This window comes from Sinocyclocheilus rhinocerous, unplaced genomic scaffold (assembly GCF_001515625.1).
Source record: "Sinocyclocheilus rhinocerous isolate Xijiao unplaced genomic scaffold, SAMN03320098_v1.1 scaffold516, whole genome shotgun sequence".
NCBI classification, from domain to species: Eukaryota; Metazoa; Chordata; class Actinopteri; order Cypriniformes; family Cyprinidae; genus Sinocyclocheilus; species Sinocyclocheilus rhinocerous.
In genome coordinates, this window is record NW_015660501.1 from 97,152 (window position 1) to 113,359 (window position 16,208).

A 16,208-nucleotide genomic window follows, 5' to 3' on the forward strand; every position below is an offset into this window, starting at 1 on the left:
TTTATTTCACTTCGGAACATTCATTCACAGATTTGCACTACTGTCTTCACACACAGACGAAACTTTCTAGAGAAGTGTGAAGTGTGATCCCCCCCGAATTTGGTGCGGATGCGCCACGCCGTTACGGAGATATGGCCGTTCAAAGTTTCAGTGGTATTCAGGCTTAAGCTAAGAAACTTAAAGGCCGGGACACACCAAGCCGACTTCAAAGAACTAGCGGCGACGAAAGCCGACGTAGTAACGTTGATAACTTTGATCATGTTAAGCGGCTCATGTTGTTATGAAAACATTTGCGTTTTAGAATGATTGGGAAAGATCACGTAACATTTAAACAGCCTTCTGTGTGTACCGCCTTCATTTAGGTGCTTGTTTTCATCACTTTCGCTTTAATTCTCGGGCACTGACTCGTTCGCTAAACTGAACATCCAATCAGAGCTCTCACTCGCGCCGACGACCCCGACGCCGATTCAACATGTTGAATCGGGCAAACTGCCGCCGACAAGTGGAACACACCAAACAAACTAGCCCGACCTTCGCTCGCCGTCGGCCCGACGTTGGCCAACGGGCCGACCATCGGCTTAGTGCGTCCTGGCCTTAAAGCGTTTCATCCAGGTCGCCAGTAGCAAACAATGGAGCGTGCTCTGCTGGACAAACTACGTAATTACACAATTTACAAGCGTTTTATCTGCGTTTTATGTTCTGTAAAAAAAAATTTATATCTGCGACAGGCTCATATCGGCCGATAAAATCAGCGAAACGATATATCGGTTGGGCTCTAGTAGGAATATGGGTAGCATAGTTCTTCACCTCCAATACACTTGTGGATTCTCTGATACTTGAAAGCTTATGATAGGTCTGTCCTAAACGGTTTATACATTGTTAAAAATCCATTTCTGTGGAGGGAATGAATGGTATTTTTTACTTTTGAAAATGTTTTTTTAAAATACAATATCATAGGGGTGCACCGAAGTTTTGGCCGCCGAAAATACAAGCCAAAAATATATGGTGCTGCGCATTGCCCAGCAGAGTTAAGCGCGTAGGTTTCACTTTCTCTCTAGCTGTCGTCACTGCGTGGTGTGACAATATTCCGCTCTATGAATGTGCTTTCCATTGAGTTGCTCACGGCTCCACTCGTGTACTGCTCATGCTCAACAGAAAAGCAAAGTCTGCTCAAATAATGTGCAGACAGGAAATTTCTATGTAGTATACTTTCCTGTTTGCAATAGCGCTACTGTGCTGTAACATGGTGTAGTTCAACTGTACTGGGCAACGCTGGTAAAATGACGCTACCCTCCAGTGTTGCCAACTTCTTTCAACTGAAAGTAGCTAAAGCCCGCTTGAAAAAAGCCCGCTAAATGTCACTAGATGATGTCATATGCTAATTAGCATATTCACAATTCATATTGCCTTTTACATTTGTTTGCTTCTCTGTGCTCACAAACTGTATTTTAAAGCAGCCAAATTGTCAATAAAACTGTTTTCACATATATATTTTTCTGTTTCTGTTGTCAGACAACGAGATGAATATGAAATAGTGACTGAAACGCGGCCCATTAAGACTCCCTTAGATGTTAATCTGCACAAAAATCCAGGGCCAGGGTTTTTTGGAAAAAATGCTGGATTTTGACCAAGATTTCAAAAGCTTGTTGCTTGAAAGGGCTTAAAGATAGAGATCTACTGTAAATTAGAAAAATGTTGGGCGTGACCGAAAGTTTATGTGGGGTGTAAATATACTCATCTAATTAGCATATTATGACGTCATCAGGGGATCTTGAATTTCATAATATTCAGGAAATAGTCGATATTGAATTGATGTTTGAACTTATTTACATGCTTGTTTGTTTTTTTGTCTTTTTATCCTCATTTCAAATGATCAGAAAAGAGGAAACCAACAAAAAAACAGGAAAAAGTACCAAATTATTACTATATTACTATACTATATAGTAGTAAAACGCATGTGAACAGTAGCCTACTTTTTGATCAGTTCATCAGTAATATTCAGGAAATAATAGATATTGAATGGTTGTTTGAACTTATTTGCATGTTTTTTTTTGTCAAACCAACAATAAAATAGGAGAAAGTACTAAATTATTACAATATTCCAATACTATATAGTAGTAAAACACATGTGAACAGTAGCCTACTTTTTGATCAGTTCACTAGTAATATTCAGGAAAAAAAAATATATGGAGTGGATGTTTGAACTTATTTGCATGTTTTTTTTTGTGTCTTTTTATCCTCATTCCAAATGATCAGAAAAGAGGAAACCAACAATAAAACAGGAGAAAGTACTAAATTATTACTATATTACTATACTATATAGTAGTAAAACGCATGTGAACAGTAGCCTACTTTTTGAAGCGGTTTTCTCTCACAAATTTCACAATTTACTCTGACGCTCTGAACTGAACTGCTTCCGCATCAATGACACGATAGCTCACTTGCTCTGCTATTTGCTCTAACACTTTGAATAGGAACATGACGTCATTTTGGTCTAGAATCGAAGTACTACATGTCTGCCATCTATTGGTAGGGAATACAAATGAGATATTACACCATATTAGGATCTACAGCCTATTTTATTAAGTATGTCGCAATTTTGCGACTTTGGCGCTTAGAGGGTTAACTGAAAGCGCTGTTCCTCTCAGGCGCTTGCTGAACAGAGCAGGCGCACAGAGAGGTGTGTGCATGCTGGCAAAGCAAGACCTCGCGCTCGTGCGGCAGTACCGGAGAGTCTCAGAAACTAAATAAGGTTTTTCCAAGAAGTCGCTAGATTTGTTGCTAGGCGTTTTTTTGAGAAAAAAGTCACTAAAGGGGTCTGAAAAGTAGGGGTCGACCGATTATCGGCCTGGCCGATATTATCCGACCAATCAATGCGTGATTCACTCTCACTCCGAAAGCGCTTGCTAACTGCAGCTGCTTCAGTGATCACGCATCAGTTGTCTCTCAAAGGTAAGGCAGTAGCAGACGTTGCTTAATTTGCAATAAATCACAATCCACAAAACACCTCAATATTATCTAAGATTTCCGCGATGCAGAAAATGTGACTGGAATCGCGGAATCCAGTCATATAAATGGAATTTACTGTATGACGCGGAATGTCACGGAATTTGTCAAAAGCAGACTTACACTCGTTTGTGGCGGCATATATATATGCAAATTCATTCTCTGGCAGCAGGAGGCGCTGTTGGAGTGGTAGAGAGCAAGGTTTCCCCGGTAACGCTGTACACAAAGCAGCGCTCCACTCACAAAAGCTGCTTTATCAGATATTACATGCAAGAAGAAATGAAAATGACATCCAAAATTTTCTGAAGACAGTCGGTTTCCTTCAGAAATACAGTGATATAAAAACACCTGCCCCGGGTTTCAATTTGCAGTGCTCATGTTTATTTAACGAAGTCAAAGCCTTGAATGGAATTGAATTGAATTAAAGTTGAATAAACTTCAACTTTACTGTTCAGTGCACTGATGTCAGACTCATTTTGGATAATAAAGTTTATTGTTAAATTGTTAAATGCCCTGCCTCCATTACATATCTTTGTCACGTCATTATAAGTGTTTGATCACCACATTTGAGTGATCATTGCAAAAAATGTGTTTATGTATATATATTCTGTTTATATATATACTGTATTCTATATATAGTACCAGTCAAATGTTTGGACCCTCGAATGGGAAAGTGTCCAAACTTTTGACTGGTACTGTACTATAATATACACAAAGAATATCGGCTGATATATCGTTATCGGCCTTTTTTTTTACTCCCTAATATCGGTATCGGTATCGGCCCCGAAAAATCCATAGCTCTAGTCTTAAGAATGGTTTCCTCTGAAAAATGTTTATAATAAAGATTTTATGCTTTTTTTATTAGGCATGATAAAACCATTTATCATATACTGTAGTACTGAACTGACGTGTTGTCACAGGTATGCGTGTATCTTCTATTTAAAATGGGTAATTCATCCTATCAGAATTTAAAGTCTAAACAATCTATTTTGTAATTAAGCAATGCGCTATGAGAGACTTGAATGCTTTGTTTTTATAAAGCTCTTACATTATTATAAAATGTTTTTTTGTTTTTTTTCCATTATTTACACTACCATTCAAAAGTTTGGGGTCGGTCAGATTTAAGTCACTTCTGCATACCAAGGATGCATTTATTTAATCAAAATACGGCAAAAATAATAATATTATGAAATATTACTATTTAAAACAACTTTTTAAATTTGAATATATTTTAAAATGCAATTTATTCCTGTGATGCAAATCTGAATTTTCACCATCATCATCATACTCCAGTGTGACATGATCCTTTAGAAATCATTCTAATATGCTGACTTGCTGCTAAGAAACATTTCTTCTTATTATCGATGTTTAAAATAATAGTGCTGCCTATATATATATATATATATATATATATATTAGTAGCATTTTAAACCGTCACTTGATCAATTAGAGTATCCTTGCTGAATTAAAGTATTCACTTCATTCAGAAGCAATACAACTGGCAGATCCCAAACTTTTGAGCGGTAGTTTTTTATAGACAATATGTGGTGTGGTATGACACATTTTCTTTTCAACGTTATTTTAATTAATAAATTAATTTGTTATTCAAGGATATTCTTTTGGTTATTGTCCAGAAATGATACAGTACATTTTAAAATCACTGATTTCCAGCATAAGTGACTGCATTGTATATTTTATGTTGTAACATATTTTACTCATACTGCAAAATAAAACAGTGCACAATAATCAATAATTGTCATACTAAAAATTATATTATGTTCTTTAAGTCATTATATTTCTTTTGCTTTAAATAGATATGATAGGTTGATTTTGTCTAATGATTAAATGTTACTTTGGTGCTGTTTAATGCAGTGTAATGACCACAATTAGATTTGTTTTTATAGTTTAATTGTTTTCCTGTTATAATCAATTTTAAAAACAGTTGTGCTGCTTAATAGTTTTATGCAAACCATGATGCTTTTTTTTTCAGGATTCTTTGAATAGAAAGTTCAAAAGAATGGCAGTTATTTGAAATAAAGATCTTTTGCTGCAGCATCTGGATTATCTTCAGGTTTAGCTGATAATAAGTTGCTTTCTTGGACTCTGATTCATGTACACTATGAAGAGGGGATTTTAGATTGCCTGCGTCAGAACATCACTAGCTACAATTTAGGTGGCTGTTAGATTTCCACCCTGGGTGTTTTTTATTATTAAGAAAGCTTTGCCACACTCTGTTTGTGTATACAGTATTGAACCAGCTGCCCCTGCCCTCCCCTTTACCGGGCACCACCACTAAGAGCCTGCTGTACAGCGGGCATGTAGCTGAGGAAGTGGGCCACCTTATGGGCTGCAGGGATGAAACTCTGGTCTCTCAGCTCGCCAATGGCCTCAGCCAGGTCTCCATGGAGCACATGTGAGTTTCTGCTTACGTTTGCCCTTTACATGCACCACTCCTCTGTATGCCTGCTCTGTCCTAATCTAAATCTGCCCCATAAAACCAGTTTTATTTTATTTTTTTCAAATTCCATGTTTTCTGTTTTCATTTTTCTGAGTTCTGTTTTAATGGTTTAATTAAATTGTAATAACCAAAAAATATATCTAATTAATTGAACTCATAAATCTTGAATTACTTAATTACTTAATAAAACAAATTCTGATGAAAATAGGGCCCAATGAAATGTTTTATCTTTTCAGAAATTGTGTTTTATGATTTTAATAAAAATGTATTATCAAAAACGGTGCAAATCAAATGAATGCATAAAACTATTAAATTCCTTTCAATTTTTAACAAACAATTAAAAGTGCTGCACAAAATAGGTTCACATTTTAAATGAAAACTCGGACAAAAAATGTTTATATTCCTTAAAAATATTTTAATAAACTATTATTGTTGTTGCTACTTTGAAAAGTACATTCTGCATGTACAGTAGTTATATACTTGTCATAATTTCTTCAAGTTAAACCAAACGTTTATTTTAATGGGTTGTAGTGGAAACCTTTGAGATTCTGTGTGTTTGCTTAAAACACCACAAGCATCAAGAATGTGTAGTAGACAAAACTGTGCCACTCATTCACACATGCATACTTCATATCTAAATAGACTTTTGCAGTTTAATATCCACAGACTCTAGTCCATAGCACAATTTGATTAAGTGCACAGCCAAATTATCTGAAAGTCTGGTGTTATAAAGTAAATTTCATTTTTATGACTGGATTCTGTGATTCTGACAGTATTTTCTGCATTCTGGAAATCATAGGGCCCTATGTACTCTTTTAGTGGTTTGTGAGTGTGTAAACTCTGATATGTTTTTTCACAGAGAGCTGAAGGACAGCCTTGGCAGTGATGAGTTGGAGGGAGATGTACCAGTTCTGCTGCAGCTTTTGCTGTCTAGGAACCCCAACATCTTCAGGAATAAGACCGCGCCCAGCATTCCCCAGTATGCGGACCAGGCGGGTAAGAGTCAATCCGAGCATGTAGGGAAACTACCGTATTGGCCCGAATATAAGACGACCCTGATTATAAGACGACCCCCCTTTTTCCAGATGTACCTTTTGGAAAAAGGCTTTTTAAAAACCAAATCTTGTTTTTTCTCAGTAAAACACATTTTGTTTTCAATTATTTTCATATTGCATATTTTTCCTATTTTAATTTTTGTTTTGAAAGTAGGCAAATGACGTAACCGGTGTTGCGGCTTAACTCCGGTATAACCGAAAACACCGTCTATCGCAGGAAGCCTACTGTCTACAGAATGTTTAGTTATCTTTGCAGCTTGTGTCCTTCTGATAAGACAGACTTTGCCTCCTTTCTTTCCCAGAACATGTACATTTTTCCACCAGAACTACAGAAAGAGGCATTGTTTTTTTTTTGACCTTCAGTTATTCAAAGAAAATAACATTTATGAAACGACGGAAGAAAGAAACAAAACTAAATGAATTATTTTTTCCATAATCTGTGGTATGGAGAAATAAATCTTTTGATTTTGTTTCAAGTTATGTATGGCAAAAAAGGAGTTTTATGTTAATATGAAAAGCATGTAAATGGAGATATTTTCCACATCTAATACAGATGCCACTGCACCATTCTTCAGCAAAAGCCTCTTTACAAAGTCTGCATTACATTGACAGCATCACAAAACAATACAAGCTGATTTGTGCCAGAACATGTGTAGTGTGAATTTAGAGTATCATTGTATAGCACATCAAATTTGTCATCAAAAAAAATATATATAGCCCCATTAGTGCTTAAAAGTAAATAGAAAACTTTTGGACAACATACATTACTTTAACATGTGGTGATGGAATTGGCACATAAAAATGCATGAAAGAATAATAATAAAAAAAGGAATATATTAAATATAACAATTCTTTATATAATATAATTTATTATATAAATATTTAATATCTATTTAATAAATATTTATTGTTTTAAGTTTTGTGACTTCATTGCATTGACCTTTTGACTGAATTATTTAATTCTTTGCTATTTTCCTACATAGCAGCAAAGATGAAGTAATGGTTTTACCTGGCTCATTGGAACTTTGACAGTGTTTTTAGCTTTTTAAAATGTTCTTATAGTTGCTTTTCTGCCTGTGTTGTTTCTCATCCAGACAATTTTTCACATTCTTGTATTTCACAGGTATAAGTCAGCAGTCAATGGCATCGCCGTATAAAATCACGCATGGCTCCATGCAGGGAAGTCCAGCTTCTGCTAATTACCAGGCCTCTATGTCCCACAGCCCCTCTGGGTGAGCCTGCCTTCTAATTCAGTTTTTTATGTGGAGTAACTTATGCTTCTATTTGTGTCACGTATAGTTTGTTTTCGTTGTACGAAGCTAACCAACAACTGCTGTTATTTACAGTTAAAGCCATCATCCAGCATGTTTCATAATAATGTGTGTGATTTAATGTGCATTTGAATTGATGTTAGTTAACCATTAATACTGTGCTAAGGAGAAAACCAATATAAAAGTCATGATTAATCAAAAACCTGAGATTTTGTTATGGTGTAGTCTGAATATCAAATCGCAAAGGCTGAATTAAATGTGCTGCATGTTTCCGAGTGAAGCACGGCACTGTGTTATTTACACGCAGGCAGCTCATGATCTGGTGTTTTCAGTTCACAGTAAATACTACTCTACACATGTGCTCTGAGTTTGGGTTTTGCGCCAGCCATCTTCCTGGACATGCAATGAGGACCACTTATAAACCAGCTGTTGTCAACAAAAGAGAAACTTTGAGGGCCCTCTGTGGTTTTCAGATAAAATAAAGCTTGATTGTTTAAAGTTTGAATAAAAAAAAAATTACAGTAGTAATATTTCTTGTTTTAATTCTTATTAAGTGTTTATCATTTGCATTATTCGATTTTTTGACAAAATGGAATTTTAATTCTCAATCGTAATTTTTATAAGAAAATCGTACAGCTCTACGTTAACATCAAACAGTTTTATAATTCTATATTTTTGGCTACACTTTCATTTTCTTTCTTGTGATGAAGAATATTTTCTTTTAAGAAATAATTTGATGACTGAAACATATGCTGATAAATATCCCCTTTGTGTGACATTTTATATGAGGGCTAAACAAACTGATTAACTATACATTATCGTTGACATTTTTGAAAAAAGTATTTTATTCTCATGAAGGCTGTTTTTATTTGATCTAAAACACAGTGCAATTTAAAATAACTGTTTTCTATTTGAATATATTTTTTAAAAAAATGGTTTATTCCTGAAATAAAATGTTTCAAATAAATAGCTTGATGTTCATTTTTTTTTAATGAATCCGTGTTGGCAAGTATATTTGGTAAAAACTCTGTTGACCTTGTCCCTTCCTTATGATAGGCGTTTTGTGCCGGGACAGTCTGGTTCTGGTGGACGGTTTTTGCCTCAGCAGAGCAGCCCAGTGCCCAGCCCTTATGCCCCTCAGAGCCCTGCTACCAGCTACAGACAGTATCCACACCCTCCAGCCTACAGTCAACACCAGCACCTACAGCAAGGTCTGCACAAAGATGCAAACATAGGCAGATCTGTACAGAAGCTCTTCCATTGATCGAGACTTTTCTCAGTTCTCTGGCTCATTTGGACTTCATTCTGTTTTTCCCAGGTTCAGTAGCAAGCCCGATGATTCCAGGAGGCATGAGAAATGTTCACGAGAATAAGGTATTTAAAAGTCTGTTCTGCATTAATAGTCAAGCAACATATCGCCAGTTTTTCTGTTTGGCTGATGTGTTAGAAGCGGGACTTTTATTTTGACAGCGCTGATAACGCCAGCGCCTGTGTGCATGGAGCTCCCATTCTGTTAAACAAAGAAAGTAAATGGTATACAAAAACATAAAGCATTTAATTGTGTTATTAGTAATAGGCAAATGCTACAATACTTTCTCATCTACCATCAGCGTTCAACAAGTATGCATTTCTATAATTTAATTAAAGTCATGTTTACTGTGTGCTGTATGTAAAATTAGCACTACCTTGTCTTTATTTGACTAAAATGTAATTCCCAGTGCGCATAGACTTACAAGATTGTACTAAGTGCACTGTGGTTACAATGTTTACTTCCTGTTTATTCAAATTTGTAACAAATTCATTGTAAAAATACTGTTAGAATCAAGAAGTTGCCATCTAAATTAATCTGTTTATTTTGCAGATTTTTTAAATAATGTTTAAATTATTTTGAATATTTCATATTCATTTTCAAATTATTTTTAATTTAGTAAATATTTAGTAATTTAGTTTAGTAATTTAGTAAATATTATGTAAAATAAATAAAATTTTAGCAGTTGTGTAGGTATTTTTACTGTAATATATATATATACAGTATATATATATATATATATATATATGCTTTATATCGCCAATTTGCAAAACAATTTGATTTCCTGTGCACTCAGACTTACCAGATTGTACTGAGTGCACTTTTGGTTATAATTTTGTTATTCTATAATAAGATTACAGAATCACAAAGTTGCCATCTAAATGAATCGGTTTAATTTACAATTTTGTTTTCAAGTTCAGAATATTTTTTCATATTCATTTTCAAATGAATTCTAATTTAGTAAATATTATGTAATAAATATTATAATGCACATTTTTACTATACATTTTACTGTGTTTGAAATTTATTTTAACCTTATTTATGCATTTATTTATTTATTTTTAGTACATTTTACACATTTATTGGCTATTGGCCACCCTGTTCTCTAAGATTTCGTCATCAGCCATAAAAAAAATACAGTTGCCAAAAAAAATCAATATAAAAAATCAATAAATCAAAATTGGTTGACCACTTTTCTTTATATAACAGTAACTCTTTAAGAAGCTGTTCTGATTGTGTATTTCTCTGAAAACCATTAGGATCAGATGAGGGCGGGTTTCACGTCTCACATACTGCAGTCATCTCCACCTTACACTCCACCTTGCGATGGGACTCAAGAATTGCATCTGGGCTCCCCGGACAAGCAGCGCGGTCTGAAGCCCAATGAGGGAGAGCGGGACTCGGCCGATAAGGCTGCGGTGTATGATATTGTGGGCTCGCCGACGAAAGACCCCACTAAGCTGATCCTGAGGCAGTCACGGGCCAGGCCAGCAGAGGTGGAGCTTGGGGGAATGTACCCCGGTTCGGACCCAGAAGGAGAACTTGTAGAGGCTCTTGCCGCAATAGAAAGGATGGAAAGTGAAGCGGCCATGGAAACGGAGCGTGGTGCTAAAGAGGTTCAGGATAAAGGTATGATGCAGGATGTCAGTAAATACATTGTTTCCAAAACTGATAGGTGCACTGATATAGAAACTTGACTGATAAATATAGCATAGATACATGATAGATACAGATAATTACTTTTATGTTATGGAGTATAGTTATTGATATATCAATCATCCTTAAAATCCCCTTTCCAAGACGTATTCAGGCTGAACACAGTTTAAACCGTTTAGCTATACCCTCGTTCAAAGTCTCTTACGCTCAACAAGGCTGCATTTTTTGTTAATAAATACAGTAAAAACAGCAATATATTGAAGCATTATTAACATTTTAAGGAAAAACTTTTGTTAAAAATGTGATTTATTCTTGTGATGGCAAGTTTCATTTTAAGCATCATTACTCCAGTTTTCAGTGTCACATGATCCTTCAGAAATCATTCTAATATGCGGATTTGCTGCTCAAGAAACAATTCTTATTATTAGCCATGTTGGAACTAGACTTGTGCCGGTATTCGGTAATGCGATATATCACGGTAATGCATATGCACGATATTGTTATCGTGGGCACTTCTAAATACCGTGAATAATTATATATTACAAATTATTCCAAATTTTGAATGCATTTTAAGAATACTTTTCCCATCAACTGGTCAAAATGCACAACACCGCTGTATGCTGCGTGAAAGACGTGTGTGCGCACTCTGATGTAAACAAGCCCGGACGAGAAGCGCATGGCGGAACATGTGAGAGACGATACGGTAGTTGAAAGTTCATAAGAACATCATTCATTTGAAATAATATTTTTGGTAACAGTAGTTACAAAAACGTTTTTGCTGTCACTTTTAGTCAACTTAATGCATTCCTGCTGAATAAAAGTTTTAATTTCTTAAAAAAAAAAAAATTTTTTTTTTTACTTTTGAACGGTAGTGTAACTGCAAAAATATCTGAATCATATTTCAGTGCATAATCAAAAGAAAGAAAGAAGAAATTGTGCTTTTTTCAAAAAGAAAATGAAACCTGTTATGCCTTTATGACTCATGTTTTGACATTAAATGACATTTGACATAAATAAGAACCCTCCCTCAATTTTCATAATAAAAATTATGAATCTGATCTCTTTCTCATTGTAGATAAGCCTTTGAAGAAGCGCAAACAGGACTCTCACCCTCAGGAGCCTGGCGCAGCTGGCACAGCTGGTTCAGGATCTGGGGCTCCAGGTGGAGGAGGAGGGGCTAACGCAGGGCACAGGCTCGCCCCTCAGGAGGCCAGCGCCGCAGGCACCAGCGCCAGCCGCCCAGGCCTGCAAGTGAGCTTGGAGCAAGCGGGCAGAGCGGAGGACGCCTGCATGGGCATGCCCATCCCAGCCAGCGAGGCTCAGCGCTGGCCTCAGGAGCCGCAGGAGGGCGTCACACCGAAGGCCCTCAGACACAAGCATGACCACGCTCCAGAACACCAGCATCAGCCCGATACCCCGCGGCAGAAGCACAGACCCGAGGTTCGGCACGGTGATGCAGGCACGCAGCGTGCGGCTCAGTCGGGGAGTAAACCAGTAGAGCTTCCTCCGTACATGCTGGGTGAAAACACCAGTTCGGGAGTGCTTAAAAACTTCACCATTCCCAAAATCAGGAAAGATCTCGGAGGAGGAGATATTCCAGAAGGCTGGAAGCAGCCATGTGTGCGGCTGGAGAGACTGGAACCTGAGATGGACGTGAAGAAGACTGTCAAGCCTGTGGTCGTTCTGCAGAAACTCTCCATCGATGAAGTGCAGAGGCTCATGAGGGAGAGAGACTCTCGCGGCTCCAAGTCTGGCAAGAACAGGCTGTCCTCTGGGAGATCTGGGAAAGGTAGGGGAACTCCTTTTATCTTTGCTCTTTCCAGTTAGAATGAAGGTTTCCCGCTCTGAGTACATCATGATGGTTTTTGCTTTCGAATTGAACGAACAACCAGGCAAGAAGATGTATTACTTGGCTGCTTGTAAAAGGGTAGTTATGCTAAATGGTTCTTGGGTTTTCCAGCTGGTAAGAGCTGAACGGTTACCACTTTGGTGTTTTATTTTTATTCTTTTAATGGTTTGAAATGGCTCTTATAAGATGATGACGCTCATAAGTTTTGAAATTATGTCTCATTTATGACACCAGATTTGTTGTTTGATGGGTTAGAATTATAGAATATGAAAAGGAAGAGCAGTAATAATAGTACTGTTAAATAAATGGTTGTATTTATTTCGTTCATATAAAAATAATATTAAATAATTAGTAAACAACAGCTGGTGTGTTTTTTTAACATTTGTTGGTATGATTGTCATAATCAGTGTTATTTTAGTTTTATTTTAATATTATTACAGTATTTTGTGAAAGCCCGCACGTGTAGAGATTTACCGCTGATTACAGAAGCGGCTTTACTGACAAGATGCGCATTAAATATCACATGCGATTTATCGTGCAGCCCTAGTATAAAGCCATCAAGATTCGCAGACCAGCTTAACAAAAACAGTCTTTCTGCTCTTCATGGATATGATTTTTGACATCGCTGTTTGACTGTGTTGAACTATTAAATTATGAAATGTTGCATGTTGCCATTACTTAAATTGGGTTCTTATTTGGGTTTTGGGTAATAACTTTTGACATCCCTAGTGGTCAAATTATTTAAGCTTGTGAAGATCATTGCGAGATGTTGTTTGGTTAATCTCAATTACAGTTGATAATATAAAGGAAAGGAATTCAAACCCTGTGTGTGCTGTAAGCAGTGCAAGTTGAATGTAAGTCTCTGTGCACAGGTGGAATAGACCCGTCAGTGCTGAAGGATCTTCCTCCTGAGCTGCTGGCAGAGATAGAATCCACCATGCCTCTGTGTGAGCGGGTGAAGATGAACAAACGCAAACGCAGCACTGTCAATGAGAGGCCTAAATATGCGGAGGACAGCTCAGAGGATGAGAAATACTGTGAGTAGCACCACTGTAATGACTCCTGTTTTTCATTATGAATCTCAACCTAACTGGACATTGTCTTAGTTCACAAGGTGCATCCTGGGATGCTTTTTAAACAGTACTGAGTTCATGTGCATGCTGGACACTTGCTGACTGATTTCCCTTTAGAATTTATTTTGTTTTGTTTTAGTAAGTTTGTGCTTTTGTCTTTTTTTTAAATTTTTTATTAGCTTTTGTTTTTTTGTAAATATTTCTATGTAGCTTTATTTTTTTATTTCAGTTAGCTATTTTAGTCCTTTAACTTGTTTTATTTCAGTTAGATGCCAAGGCATAATTTAAATTTTTTGTGTAAGTTTTAAGTTTTTCATCCAGTATTTGAATTTTATTTCAGATTTTTCAATTAATGCAATTTTTATTTTATTTTTTATTTTTATGTTTGTTTACTATAACAATGGTCACAATATCACTCTATAATGCCAGACCAATTTTCCACAGTAAAACCTAACATGCTTTTGAACATACTCAATTATTCAACATTTCTCGGTTAAGTTTTTTTTTTTTTTTTATTCCTAAAAAAACTGTGTTTGTTTTCAGGTGTCTGACAGCAGTATCAGTTAAGTAAATTTTGAATGATTAAAAGAATGCAAGAGTAGTTAAATATAAATTTGGGTTTAATATTAAATGTAAAAAATAAGATTTTATTACCTAACAAACAATACAAGCTAAATTAAAAACGGAAAATATTCCCACATGCATATGGCTATTGTCATCTACAACAAACTTATGACCTTTTGGAAAAACTAGCCTAAATGTAATTCACCATTTTTTAGTATAAAGTAGGGCTGCACGATAAATCGCATGCGATATTTAATGCGCATCTTGTCAGTAAAGCCGCTTCTGTAATCAGCGGTAAATCTCCTGTCAATGAGAGGCCTAAATATGCGGAGGACAGCTCAGAGGATGAGAAATACTGTGAGTAGCACCACTGTAATGACTCCTGTTTTTCATTATGAATCTCAACCTAACTGGACATTGTCTTAGTTCACAAGGTGCATCCTGGGATGCTTTTTAAACAGTACTGAGTTCATGTGCATGCTGGACACTTGCTGACTGATTTCCCTTCACTATTCTACAACACATCCATTTAAAAGAAAAAAATCAACCAAACTGCAGCCCCCATGCACTGAAAAAAATGGTGTAGGATTTACTTTGAAACAAGTTTCACTCGTAAATTGCTAGTTAATTTCACAAGTGATTACAAAGAATCTGCAAGTAACATTGAATTAAATGTGAAATTTTGAAGCAGAACATGTTCTTATGAAACATATTTCAACAATCCTTGTTTTATTTACAACTGTATATACATACATGGGCTCTGTTTTCTGTCCCAGCATCTCGTAAACGTCAGAAGAAGGATCGTGATAGAACGTGGGATTATGAGGAGCGCGATCGGAGGAGTTCAGGAGAGCATCGAAGAGGAAGCTACGAGGCACGTAGAGGCTCAGGCAGCCGATACGACGAATCTGACCAAGATTCACCTCCTCCCAGCCTTAGTGACGGTTAGCTACAAACTATTCAGTGTCCATGAAATGGATTATTTACTCAAAAATGAAAAATTCTGTCATTTACTCACCCTCATGTCATTGCAAACCTATAAGACTTTCTGTCCCTCCATTGAAAATTTAAAAGATTCAAAAGGGTCTGTAAATGATGTAATGATGACATAATTTTCATTTCTGGGTGAACTATCCCTATGAGCATTTAATTATGAAGTCAAAGTTCTGCTCCAAAACTTAGAGTTGCTATAGTGTCATCAAATTATTTGAGATTTTTCTGAAATGTGCTTAAACAGTTTATGAGTGGTTGAGCAAGAGATTTTTATTATTTCAGTTGCAAGACGTTTGAAGACGAAGGAGAAACAGAAGAAGAGGAAAGCGTATGAGCCCAAGTTAACACCTGAAGGTAAACCCTTTCACCTTCCTCATTGCACCCAATTTTCCCCGTCAGAATGATGCTCTTTAAAGGGGTCATATGATGCTATTTTAAAGATCATTATTTTGTGTATTTGGTGTAACAGAATATGTTGACATGCTTTAATGTTAAAAAAACACATTCTTTTTCAAATACTGTACATTATTGTAGTTCCTCTATGCCCCGCCTCTCTCAAACACGTCGTTTTCAACAAAGCCCCCTCCTTTGACAAGCACAGTCTGCTCTGATTGGCCAGCTGAAGAGGCGTTTTAGTCCGGTCTGGATGAGCCTTCTCTTTTAGATAGAATAAATCCTTTTGTGGGAGACTTTGAGCTTTGTAACTCTGCAGATCTTATACATGCATAACACACTAAAGAATAGGAAAAATAGAAATCGCATCGTATGACCCCTTTAAATCTTTGTACTTGTACATTTTTTTCCCAGAAATGATGGACTCTTCCACTTTTAAGAGGTTCTCATTGAGTATTGACAACATCTTGGAGAATCTTGAGGATATGGACTTTAATGCTCAGGGTAGGACAATCTCTCTCTCTCTCTCTCTCTCTCAGTAGATTTTACCACCCTGTATCATATTTGCACAGTGAAACCCA

General features: G+C 36.4%; 1 protein-coding gene across 1 annotated transcript in view; it reads left to right on the forward strand.

Moving 5' to 3' along the window:
* Positions 1-16,208, forward strand: part of LOC107725172 (nipped-B-like protein A) — a 52,661-nt gene that overhangs the window by 12,651 nt on the left and 23,802 nt on the right. Inside the window, exons 3-13 of the mRNA XM_016534344.1 lie at positions 5,254-5,419; positions 6,324-6,460; positions 7,643-7,751; positions 8,847-9,001; positions 9,109-9,164; positions 10,359-10,728; positions 11,831-12,544; positions 13,477-13,641; positions 15,018-15,185; positions 15,517-15,588; positions 16,042-16,131. Coding sequence (XP_016389830.1) covers positions 5,254-5,419; positions 6,324-6,460; positions 7,643-7,751; positions 8,847-9,001; positions 9,109-9,164; positions 10,359-10,728; positions 11,831-12,544; positions 13,477-13,641; positions 15,018-15,185; positions 15,517-15,588; positions 16,042-16,131 — 2,202 coding nt within the window. The remainder of the gene's footprint in view (positions 1-5,253; positions 5,420-6,323; positions 6,461-7,642; positions 7,752-8,846; positions 9,002-9,108; positions 9,165-10,358; positions 10,729-11,830; positions 12,545-13,476; positions 13,642-15,017; positions 15,186-15,516; positions 15,589-16,041; positions 16,132-16,208) is intronic.